Genomic DNA, 10,816 nt, shown 5'->3' on the forward strand with positions numbered 1-10,816 from the left:
CTTCCGATTGATAACTGATCAGACTTTAAGCATGTACATTTTTATTATGCCGGTATATCCGTCCAAGACGGGGGGAGGGGTTCAGTGAGACTGAATTCCTAACGATGAAGAGCATTCACATATTTTGAGAACTCCTTATAACATAGTGCAAAAATAAGCAGATTTTCTATTTCACTTTTTAAAATATATTTTAGTAATTTTACAGATTTTTAATGAATTAGTAAAAGATAGGCGTGTCATTTAGTCCCTAGCGTTAACCCTGAAGTTTGTTTATGGTGAAAGATTCCACATCCGAGGCAGAATCTGCTGCCCCGCCCTAACTCCCTCTTGATGCTGGCTGTTCGACTTTGGTTTCCATTTAATCCATCAATTTGGGCTTCATTGTCAGGGCAAACTTCACACGATCGTGCCCGTGTCGGCGATCCCTTGCATCATGTGTGTCAGTGATCACGGTCAATGGGGAAAAATACCATTTATAGCCAAGAGCTCAACCTGCCTGTCTTGGGGAAATGGCATTTCATGGAAATGACGACGTGTTTGTTCGTTTTTCCCCTTTTTTCACTAAAAAAATTGGCGTCAAAACGATTCCAGGACAGCGGCAAAAAGCGTCCGAAGGCTCGGCACAAAGCAAATGTGTTGAGCTGAAGCGTTATTAAAGAAAATGTAAGTGGGCGGGGCTGAAACTGGCAAACAAGGCAGTAAACCTGATTGAGCGCCCTCAAGAGTTTGTCTTGCATCAAAATGGCGACTTCCTACTGCAAAATTGCAAGGAGTGCCCTAATTTTTAGGAGACGAGTCTTTGCAAAACTTAGCAGAGCCCAATTAAATCTTAAAAACTCGGTAAGTTATCTCTCTATCGATTAGGCAAGTTTTGGTTTATGAACAGGTTGTAATAGCCAGATCAATAAACGGCCTTGGCCTAAGGCTAGGCCTAGCTAGGCCCGCTATACTATACATGCTATAGGCTATTTATAATTTTATTTTCAATAGAAATCGAGCTTAGACATGTCAGACGAGCTGCATCTGCGTGAATGGGGTTCATTACCATTAGCGCCCTGTTCCTATAATAAGGAAACAAAGTCTGCTTTCTCGAAATAACTATGAAGGAACCATTACTCAATCTGGATAGGCCTAGTTTAGGTAAATTTTGACAATATTTAAGCAAGAAACTTCAAATTTCTAACCGAAGTTTGGCAAAAGACAACCACCATGACCACTCAGTCAAATCATGCCGTTTGGTTTTCGTCTGGTTACCTGACTCAGGCATTTTGGATTCATCAAAACAAATCTCCATCTAGGTCAAGGAACTAGATTACCTGACAACATTCGCTTATTTGTCGTTCACAGCTCTTCGGGGTGGTCATGTACACTGCCGTTTTACCCCAATATTTCCCTCAAAAACCAAAAGCCCTGTTCTCTTTTCTTCCTGATATGAAAGAGGACATCACCAACAACTTTTCAGATAAGTTGTTTCGAAAAAGTAGAATTTGTTCCCTTATAATAGGAACAGGGTGCTATTGAACCCTGCATGAATAGCCCTTACAGTTGTCTAATTTCAATATGATTTTATATACACTATAGGTTGTTAGGGACAAAAGAGATCAGTTGATCATGCATGGTTTGTTGATAATTTTGCTCACAGCAACAATTGTGGAAGATTTTTTCAAAAAAAGGAGATAAGCCTTCCTATTAAAGAGTTCCATATATAGCCTACAGGAACCACTAATTTTCCCTTAAAATGTATAACTGCCATCAAAAAGTGATAACAATGTCCTAAAAAGTGAAATTTAACTAAGCTAATTCTGAAGTATTTACTTAAAAAACACTGGCAGGTTTTTTCAGACCAGTCTCATAGGTTTGTGCACAGGGGCATCAAGTGTTGTCCGTATATGTGTTGTAACTTTTTCCAAAAAGGAAGTAAGCCTAAAGTTATAGATTTCATAGGCCTATGGGATCATCCAGTTGTGCAGAGTGATAGGGTAATCACGCAGATCAGCTGAATGAGCCCAGCCGTTTGCCTGAATTTGCTTTCTTTAATTTACTGTAGTACCTTTCCTTTTTCATATATACCAGTCTTAACACTTCATAATACATGCACTTCATTACTTGTACTGAAGCGTTGATCATTTTTATGGAAACGGCGCATTATAAATGCTTCATTATTATGATTACACATACAGTTAAAGAAATCTGACAAGAATCATAGTTCTGTTTTGACCAGTTCAGAATAATTTTTTATGGCAACAATGGAAATGTGAATGCAAAGGATTTTCTATTATTTGAGTCACTGCCCGGTCAGTTCGGCAACTCAAATTGGCATGGCTTGAGACGAACATTATGGCTGACGCACCACATGTCATGGTCTCCCATACAACCGATCAGCTCTTCCCTGGTGTCGACTGATACGTCTTCCATCAAGACCTTGACCAGAGAACTGACAACTTCTAGCCCACTTGTTCAAGAAATAGATTAAAACAACGTTTGGGATGAACATTTGCTCTGCCAAATTGCCTTAGTCTATCTCTCAACCACAGCTTTACACTTACATGTAGATCTTTACATACAACTGTTTATGAATGTAATATGGAAGAAGTAAATTTCTTCTTTTGAAATGTGTTTTAGTTATTCAGGTTTAGAAGAAATGTCATTTCAGAAAGATCTGTCACAAAGTGGCACCTTTTCCTTGCCTGTTCCTCATCTTTAGACATGCAGGATCACCAGAACTCCACCCAGCCACTGCCAGCTTGTCCAATCACGAACCAGCTCCACAGCTGCCAGCCAATCCACGCCAGGTACACTCAGCCAATCAGAGGCCAAGGAGAAGGTCGAGACGCACCCTGTTCTAACCCTCCCGCCGGAGGACCAGGGGGTGAGGGAGCACTTCATCCCCATCTCCCGTCGCTCCCTGGTCCGCCTTCTGATGCAAGAGGAGGGCCTGCTGACCGGCATGGACCTGGAGAAGTTTGAGGAACTTTCTGTATCCCTAGACTGGACCATAATCAACCAGTACCATGGAGTGCTGGCAGAATTAAAGGTACAGGCTCAACAGCCCAGTACTCTTTCTTAAAAGGCGTTTTTCGTTCCCCGAACTGCTTGCAAGTGTTTTTACAAGGATTGATATTTTTAAAAACTACATTTTATCACTGCGTACAAACAATCATCTCAAATCACTTCAAATCATCTTAGATTAGGGGGATATTAAACCAATCCATGAATCCTTGGGGTTTGAACCAGGGGATCAGAAAGATGTGAACCTGAGTGTTTGTGAAACAATGATGTGCTTAGTTTGAACCAAGGAGCTGCTTTTGAATAAGCCTGTTGCAAGTTCAATTTGAATAAAATCTGGTCCACTGAGTTACCTGAGCTAAAGTTTGCCCGGAATCATGAGCTAAAGCAACAGTGTGTTTAGTATGGAGGATTCAAATTAATGTGCTCACTTGAATATAAAGAACTCAGCGTACCAGATTTTATTCAAATTAAACTCGCAAAATGCTGATTGGTATTAATTGAAGTCATTGTTGAAGTCGAGTACTTTTTGAGTACCAAGGTTCTCTGCCAAATATTGAACTGGGTAAGAGGGAATAAAGCTGGAGTACACAGGCATTTGATGGTAACTGCACAAGGTAAGATTACAAACTAAGTGTAAGTTTCGTACACTTTTGGTTCTGATCAGGAAAAAGGTACTCAAAAAGCACTCAGCCAATTACGTTTTGAGTACTTTTGTCCTAAAATTAAAATTTAACTTTTATTAAAGAGTGATAGGCTGATGTCATTATTTTACTTTTTAATTTAACCTTTGTGTATGTACCATCAAATGCCTATGTAAATCGGCTTTGTTCACCCCTAACTAGTTAAATGTTTGGTAGAAAACTTGGTATTCAAAAAGTACTTGACCACAACACTGATCGAAGTTAGAATTTTAGTGTGAGCGTGAAGAATTCTACAGCAAGGGAATGGTATCTAGAAATCATCAGCAATTAGAAATCATGTGTAGAGATTTCAAGTGCATTGAACCATTGTTGTTACTGAGTTTCTAGTTTGTTATCATGATGCTGCCATGTTTGGTTTGTTTCCTGTAGACCCATTGACAATAGCAATACAACTTTACTTTTTCATAAAAGGGAACAGACTACTTTCCTTCCAACCTCGGTTTGATTACATTACTTTGAATAGTAAAAAAGCAAGATGGTCCTTGCAAGGGTCAATTCACAAGTGTGGTTACAAGTAACGGAGTGAACAGTAATACAGGAACGCATCTGCCACAGGTTATTTGAGTTGGTGGTTACTTGACTTACGACTGGATAAACTTGCAGAAGACTTGTGAAGTGGCGATACACTCAGCTACAGTACTGATCTCTGATGTTTACTCCTGGCTTTCCTGTTCCCTATAAGCACTTTCCAGTTGATAGGAATGTTCCAAATATTTACATTTGGTAAAAGTATGCAAACTTATTTTCCTTACAATTTCTGTAGCAACTCTTTGATCCAGTCAACCCAGATCAGGACACCATGGCAACAAGGTTTTGGCGGAAAAAAGACGTCCTAGACAGCGAGTTCTGGTTGCTACGGAAGTTGGCTATCGTCATGGGTAAGGCCAACTTTCACGAGCTGCCCAAAAGTGTGGTTGAGAAGGCTCTCGCTGAGCATGTTTCGGGGGAAGGAGTCAATGTAAGTGAACATATCAAAATACTTCCTTGACCTCATCTCCTCAGGGTTTTTTCCCCGGGGAAACTTTCCACTTTCTACAAAATTCACCACCAGGTATTATAAACCATACACATGTAGTAGAGACTGTGTAATTACAGTCATGTTGATACCATCAGATTATGCAGTTGTTAGATTATAGTAGATTTAGGACTGATTGGGTTAAGAACTGTAACCATGCCATGTGCATGCTGCAGTATGTGGACTCAATCAAAGTGGGGTCTATTTTTAAATTCCTGTTTTTATTTGAAGTTACAATCACAATCTTTATTTTTTTACTTTTTTTGAAGTAGGTACATAAAATTATGTTAAGACACTTCCTCAAAAGACAATTTGAATATTGGAATATTTGATGTCCCGTTCAATGAAATACCCGGATAATAAGCTATATCACAGTCTCACCAAAGCAGAACCAAGAGGCCTGCCTATATGGTGGTATACTGATTCATTGTTGGTTTTCAGACCAGGGGTGTATCCCCTAGTTAAAGGAGGAGGTTTGGAGTCTAACTGATTGTCACTCCTTATCATTGATTTGTTCCCCTACCACATAAGTCAAAAACGAGCAACTGCAAGGAATATAATTGTGGGCCTTTAAACTGTATGCATCAGCTGCCTTTAAGTTTACTCATAATTCCTTCAGAAATATGCTTGGAGAAAGCAATTTTGTAACCAATTAATTGAAGTTTTCCTTTCTTTTTGTGCCATTGATTTTTCAAGTCCTCATATTTGAATTTGACAAGATATGTTTTGACATTTAATAATTGATCAAATATTCAGCATGGCCTTATTTTGTTATTCTGAGAAGAAGGTTGGTGGGAATCATGTCATGTGATATGGGTAGCCAGTGCACGCAGTGACACCATGCACTTCAACAGAAATTGATTGTGCATGATAATTGCAGCCCGTGCCAAATACTTACAAACCTGCACCCAATCATAGTGACTTCTCACCAAAGGAGCATCGTTGCTACCTGTATGTAAAAGCTTACCATTTCTTGTTCCAGCATGTGGCGGATTCCATTGCGGAATGCAGCTTCTTTTATGTAACTGTGAAGTCTTGATGTGCTACACAGCACCAAGTTGGTTTTGTTTTTCTTCTCTCTAAAGGTAAGTGTCAACCCAAAGAAGTATGACATTCTCAGGTTCTGGGCTCTTGGCAAGGAGCTGCCCAAGGAGAAGGTGCCTCTGTACAGGCGCCTGTTCTCCTTCCTGTTCTACCGTGTCACTCGGCAGCAGCCCCCAGCTCCGATTGAGTACTACAAGCGGGTCGTCCTGGCTGTCCGCCCCAAGGGTAACAGCAAGCTCATCCTGAAGATGTTCAAGGAGATCCCCACCGGCGGGCTGGAACAGCTGCTGCCCGATGGCAAGATCCAGATGACCCGCTGGGACCAAGGAGTCCTGGCCACCGCCATCACCATCGGCTCACTCAGCCTGCTGGTCAAGGGGGTGACCCTCCTGGCCGACATCAAGCTGGACTGGACGCTGATCACCGCCTCGGTGACGGGCCTGATGGCCCTGAGCGCCTGGAACAAGTACAAGAACCGGCGCACGCGGTACATGATGCAACTGTCACGGACGCTGTACTTCAAGAACGTGGCCAACAACCGCGGTGTCTTGACACTGTTGGTGGATCGTGCCCAGGAGGAGACCTTCAAAGAGGCATTGTTGACGTACGTTTTCCTCCTGGCCGAGAAGCCACCATCACTTATGTCAGCACCTCCTCAGGACGTAGAGGGAGGCAGCAGTCCACCTGTATCCCTTGGTAGGAGAGTAAAGTACAATAGCAGAAATGTTAACCATTCTGTGGGGCTGCGCGGACGTCTGGGAGTTTCACAAAATAGCAGATAGCAACCACACCACACCAATGAAAACAACTGCAATGAGCGTGTGCGTACGTACTGATCAAAGAAAAGATTGTGTAATCCGACCTTTGGACTGGCTGGTGCGTGCGTACGTCGCCATGGTCACCTTTGGACTGGCAGGTGCGTGCGTACATTGCCATGGTCACTGTTTTCACTAGCACAGTACCTGCCATTTTGCGAGAATCCCAGATGTCCGCGCTGCCCCATAAGATGAATCAGTTGTTTAGCATTGTGATTTACAGTTGTCATTTAATCTTCTTCATTTTGACTCATTCAAAATCCAACACGTGGCTTTGCAGTGTGCTAGAGGATGTCTAAGCACATCAGGCAAGCTGTATTTGTTGGGGCAGCTGACAAGTTCAAATGTTGATGATTGTTTGTGTATAGACATGCCTAATCCCAAATTGGTTTGTACACCTGTGGTACATCCTGGATGTCTGTGGGAAAGGATCATGTGTCGAACCTGCTGAATCTGTGTAGCCGGTTGCAGTATGTACCAGTCTGGGTTGTGGCCTTGGAGTGTTGCCAAATTATGAGGTTGAAGGAGAAATATCATGCAAGTACTATACAGACCACTCTCAAAAGTTGCTGTGGCATTCGGCTGTATTTGAATTTTTGAGAAGTTGATAGTGTTTCAAAACTCAGGGTTTCTGCAGAAAAAAATGTAGTGGCACTGGCAAGCAATTAAAGGTTTTTATTTTCTTTGCCATCTAAATCATATTTCAGGTGGGATTCCGGCATCACTACTGGAGCGCAAGGTTGAGAGCTGGGTGCAGGAACAGAGTAAAGCGACCGTCGAGTTTGATTCGGCTGCCGGAGTCAGGCTACTGGAGACGTTCGGCATCCTCCGCCGAGATGAGGAGGACAACCTGAGCGTGGTCAGCGTGGAGGCGGCCCTCCACGGCCTCCCCCGACAACCGTTATCCATGGCATCTCGGGAGGCAGAGCCCGAGATGGAGGAGGGGTACGACAGGGAGATGTTTGAGAGCGAAGATGATTACCGGAAAGAGGAGCGGAGAAATAGCAGATGGGGGTGGCGATGAGGCAGACGAGATGTTTGTTCGGGAGGGGGGGTGGGCTGGAGCACAAAGCTACTTTTGATGCAAGATGTAATCAGTGGGAGCTTGAGAGGAAGGCTAGCCTTTATGTCAAGGTAGTCAGTTGGGGCTGGAAGGTTAGGTTAGTCATGATGAAAGACATCAGTGAATGCTGTATAGGGCTCTGGACAGAACAGTGTCCTCCCTTGAGTGGAGACAATGCAAGAGTGTCATCCATGATGTACCCTATACTTGGATTTGTCTGGCTCCCGAATATTGGCAAGAGACACACACCGTCCATTGCCAATTTGTATCAGTGCAGTTTACTGCCACTTTTGCATGCTGTAGGGTTCCCCCATCATTGTTTGGTAGACTGCCAAACCAGGTCATTACTTGACGTTTTAATTGAGTTGCCCCAAGTGTTTCTACTGGTCCAAAATGTAGGACTCAAATGTGATTCATGTGCAAAGCAGTTTATACACACATGTATGTAGCTGCAGCCAATATCCATAGACACAAGTGTGTACCGCTGGACATAGCCAGTTGGTTTGAGCATCACTTCTGTGTCCTTTCTTCTTATGTTTGTTGTCAGGCAGTGCAGCGCCCTCTTTAGTTTGGGAATTGCTACCAAAACTTAAGTCAGTACCTCAAATGTGACCCACCATTCCAAAAACAGACCGAAGTTGGTATTAATAGTGGACCATTTCTCTTTCTCCCTCCCCCCTGTTAATTTTCATGCATCAAAGTGATCCACAGTGCAAACTTTTGTCTGCAAAGAACTTTAGTAATCACAGACAATGAAGGCTGTGGAAGTTGCACTGTTCATGGCATACTGGTGTAATTTTCCAGATAATAGCAAAAAAGAAGCCTTCAGCCTGGTTTTAGAGTTGGCAAGTCACGAATAATTATGGACCACATAGTTATTCCAGTGGTGGGATGATGTCCTTGGGTAGAAAAGTTAGTAACAAACATGTATTTTGAGGAACTGTCTTAAAAAATGACAAATTTTTAAAAAAATCTTGTTCTTGTGTGTGCCTTGTCCACAGATCCTCTCACATCAAGCCTCGCTCTGAGGAAAAATACAGATACGATGGGTATTGTTGATGCATTATGGGTTAATATGGTGGGTGGGAGAGTTGAACATTCTGGAGGCCTGGGGACGCTTCTTAGTCTGCGTTAAGTCCGTGCACCATTGAAAGGAAATGATTTACATGTAACATGGATTGAGACAAAGCCAGGCTATGGTTGCCATCGAGTTGGTCAAACAGCAGGGAGCATTTTGGGATATATAGGGTGAAAGCAAACCGGATTGAACAACGTTGTTCACAAGAATATTTATTTTTTCTTCTGTTCCTATTTGGCCTGCGGTGCCAGGCCAAGGTTGCTGTATACGTGGACTGGCTTAGCCGTGATCTCGGCTGAGTTTCAAGCCAGGTTAAGATGAGGAATATGTGATCTTGCGATGTCAGCAATATCCATTGGCCTTGCTTCACAGAATTGCAATCGTGTTCTATCTGTTGTGGGGATCTTTCCACCTTGAATGGAAGGGTAAACGGGACTGGCCCCAGAAATTCTCTCTCCTTTCCCCAACAAACCACGCTTCGCATGTGACTAAATTTGTGAGTTAAAGTAGCAAAACAATATAGTAGTTCATGGCACTGATTGCATTGTCAGATGCACAGCAATCCTTGGTTGAGTGTGAATCTAGACTAACTCCACCAAATCCTTCAAAGTCATGCAATGCACGATGTACCTTCCTCAATCCTGCAGATTCCTGAAATTGGACGGATAGTTCCTTCTTTTTGCAGACTGTTAAAAGATGTTCAGGTTGGTATTTAAAAAAATTGAAACATTTGGAATATTGCCAACAAATTTGACAAATTGTGAGATTTTCAAGCACCTAAAATAACTCTGGGGGCCAGGCTATGGCCTTTTTGCCTCCATCTGTGGAAATGTAGAACATTCCAAAAGGATACCAGCTTTACATGTATCTTACAATCCTTGGGAAAAACATTGTCAACAAGTTAAAAGTTACTGGCTTCTCAATGATCAGTGTAATATCTGTTCCGTTTACTAAGAGTGAAACATGTATCGGAGAATTCCTGGGATTTTTGAGACTTGCAAGTTTTGAATTTGGGAAACTAACAGTGGTGTGAATTGCCTTGACAACATTGTATGAGAACAAAAGTTTAGGCTTGAAAAAAACATTTCCAAAGGAGTGCTTTATATTCAATTATTCATGCATGGGCCTTGTTCCAATGAACCATTTGGCAGAAAAGTTTTCTTGTTTGCTTGACTTTTTTTTTTTAAACTATTCCCAGTCGTTTACTGAACCGTTTGATTCTAGCAAATATAACAGCAACTTTTCTGCAGAGTAGCCCACCAATTAAGACCCCATTTTAGTTTTTGATTTGTAAAAGTGATTACCAAACAACCTAAAATGTATGTGTTTCACTCTGACTATATTAAAGACCACAGCTCAGCTGTTGGTCACTTTCGCAAACATTGCGAAGAAGTGGATAGGGTACATGTTGGATGGGGTAAAGGCATCCAATTACACTGTAAAAAGGTTGGTTAAAAAACATGAAAGGCCAAGAACTACATGGTGATGGTATAAAATTACCGTGCTTGTTGGTTAAGTTAAAATTGACCATTTTGGAAGAATTGCCTCAGAGTGCAAGTAGTTAATACTGAGACCGTTATTGGGCAAGAATTGTTTCCTTTTGAGGGGAGGAACTACAACAGTGTTATTCCTTGTTTGCCATAACTCTGCTGCGGTAATAAATGGTTAGGATCAAGATTACTTAATGTAGTATTAGAAAGGCATTCAGCGACAGAAAGGCAGTGCAAGGTGAATTATTTTCACTTCCACAACAGGTTTGATGTAGAAATCTCTGGTGCATTGCACTGTTACCAACAGTTGGGAAATAAATCAGTGTGTTTTCATCTTTTCCTGTTAGCTGCAAGGTTTACATGTTATGAACATTGAAACTGATATTTTTTTCGTTGTTTTTAGCAGGAGTGGCGCCAGAGTGAGTAAAGTGATGCATGTATATAAGTGCAAACCATTTGTGTCAGTCGTGACATCAGGTGCATGAAACCGACTAATAAATTTATCAATAATTTGATTCAACTTCTTTTGGATGACAGTTTCTTGAAAATGTGTGAACTTTGTGGACTTTTCAGAACTCTTCCCAAAGGAAACTGGAAAGTG

The 10,816-nt window shown here is 41.9% G+C and overlaps 1 protein-coding gene across 1 annotated transcript; it reads left to right on the forward strand.

The window, feature by feature from the left end:
• The first annotated feature begins 728 nt into the window (after window positions 1-728).
• Window positions 729-10,730, forward strand: tmem143 (transmembrane protein 143). The gene is made up of 5 exons (XM_022241858.2): window positions 729-840; window positions 2,705-3,034; window positions 4,474-4,668; window positions 5,811-6,465; window positions 7,292-10,730. Exons 1-5 carry the CDS (start codon window positions 742-744, stop codon window positions 7,606-7,608), a joined length of 1,596 nt encoding a protein of 531 aa, XP_022097550.2. The 5' UTR covers window positions 729-741; the 3' UTR covers window positions 7,609-10,730.
• Window positions 10,731-10,816: the final 86 nt, after the last annotated feature.

This window comes from Acanthaster planci, linkage group LG06 (assembly GCF_054643075.1).
Source record: "Acanthaster planci isolate LZ-2023a linkage group LG06, COTS_SCS, whole genome shotgun sequence".
Taxonomy (NCBI): domain Eukaryota; kingdom Metazoa; phylum Echinodermata; class Asteroidea; order Valvatida; family Acanthasteridae; genus Acanthaster; species Acanthaster planci.

What these genes read in the sequence shown, in the direction of transcription:
- tmem143 (XM_022241858.2), top strand. Translation starts at nt 742, where the DNA reads ATGGCGACTTCCTACTGCAAAATTGCAAGGAGTGCCCTAATTTTTAGG. An exon ending in GAGTGCTGGCAGAATTAAAG is followed by an intron (nt 3,035 to 4,473) that starts GTACAGGCTCAA and finishes CAATTTCTGTAG; the next exon opens with CAACTCTTTGATCCAGTCAA. An exon ending in CAGTCCACCTGTATCCCTTG is followed by an intron (nt 6,466 to 7,291) that starts GTAGGAGAGTAA and finishes ATCATATTTCAG; the next exon opens with GTGGGATTCCGGCATCACTA.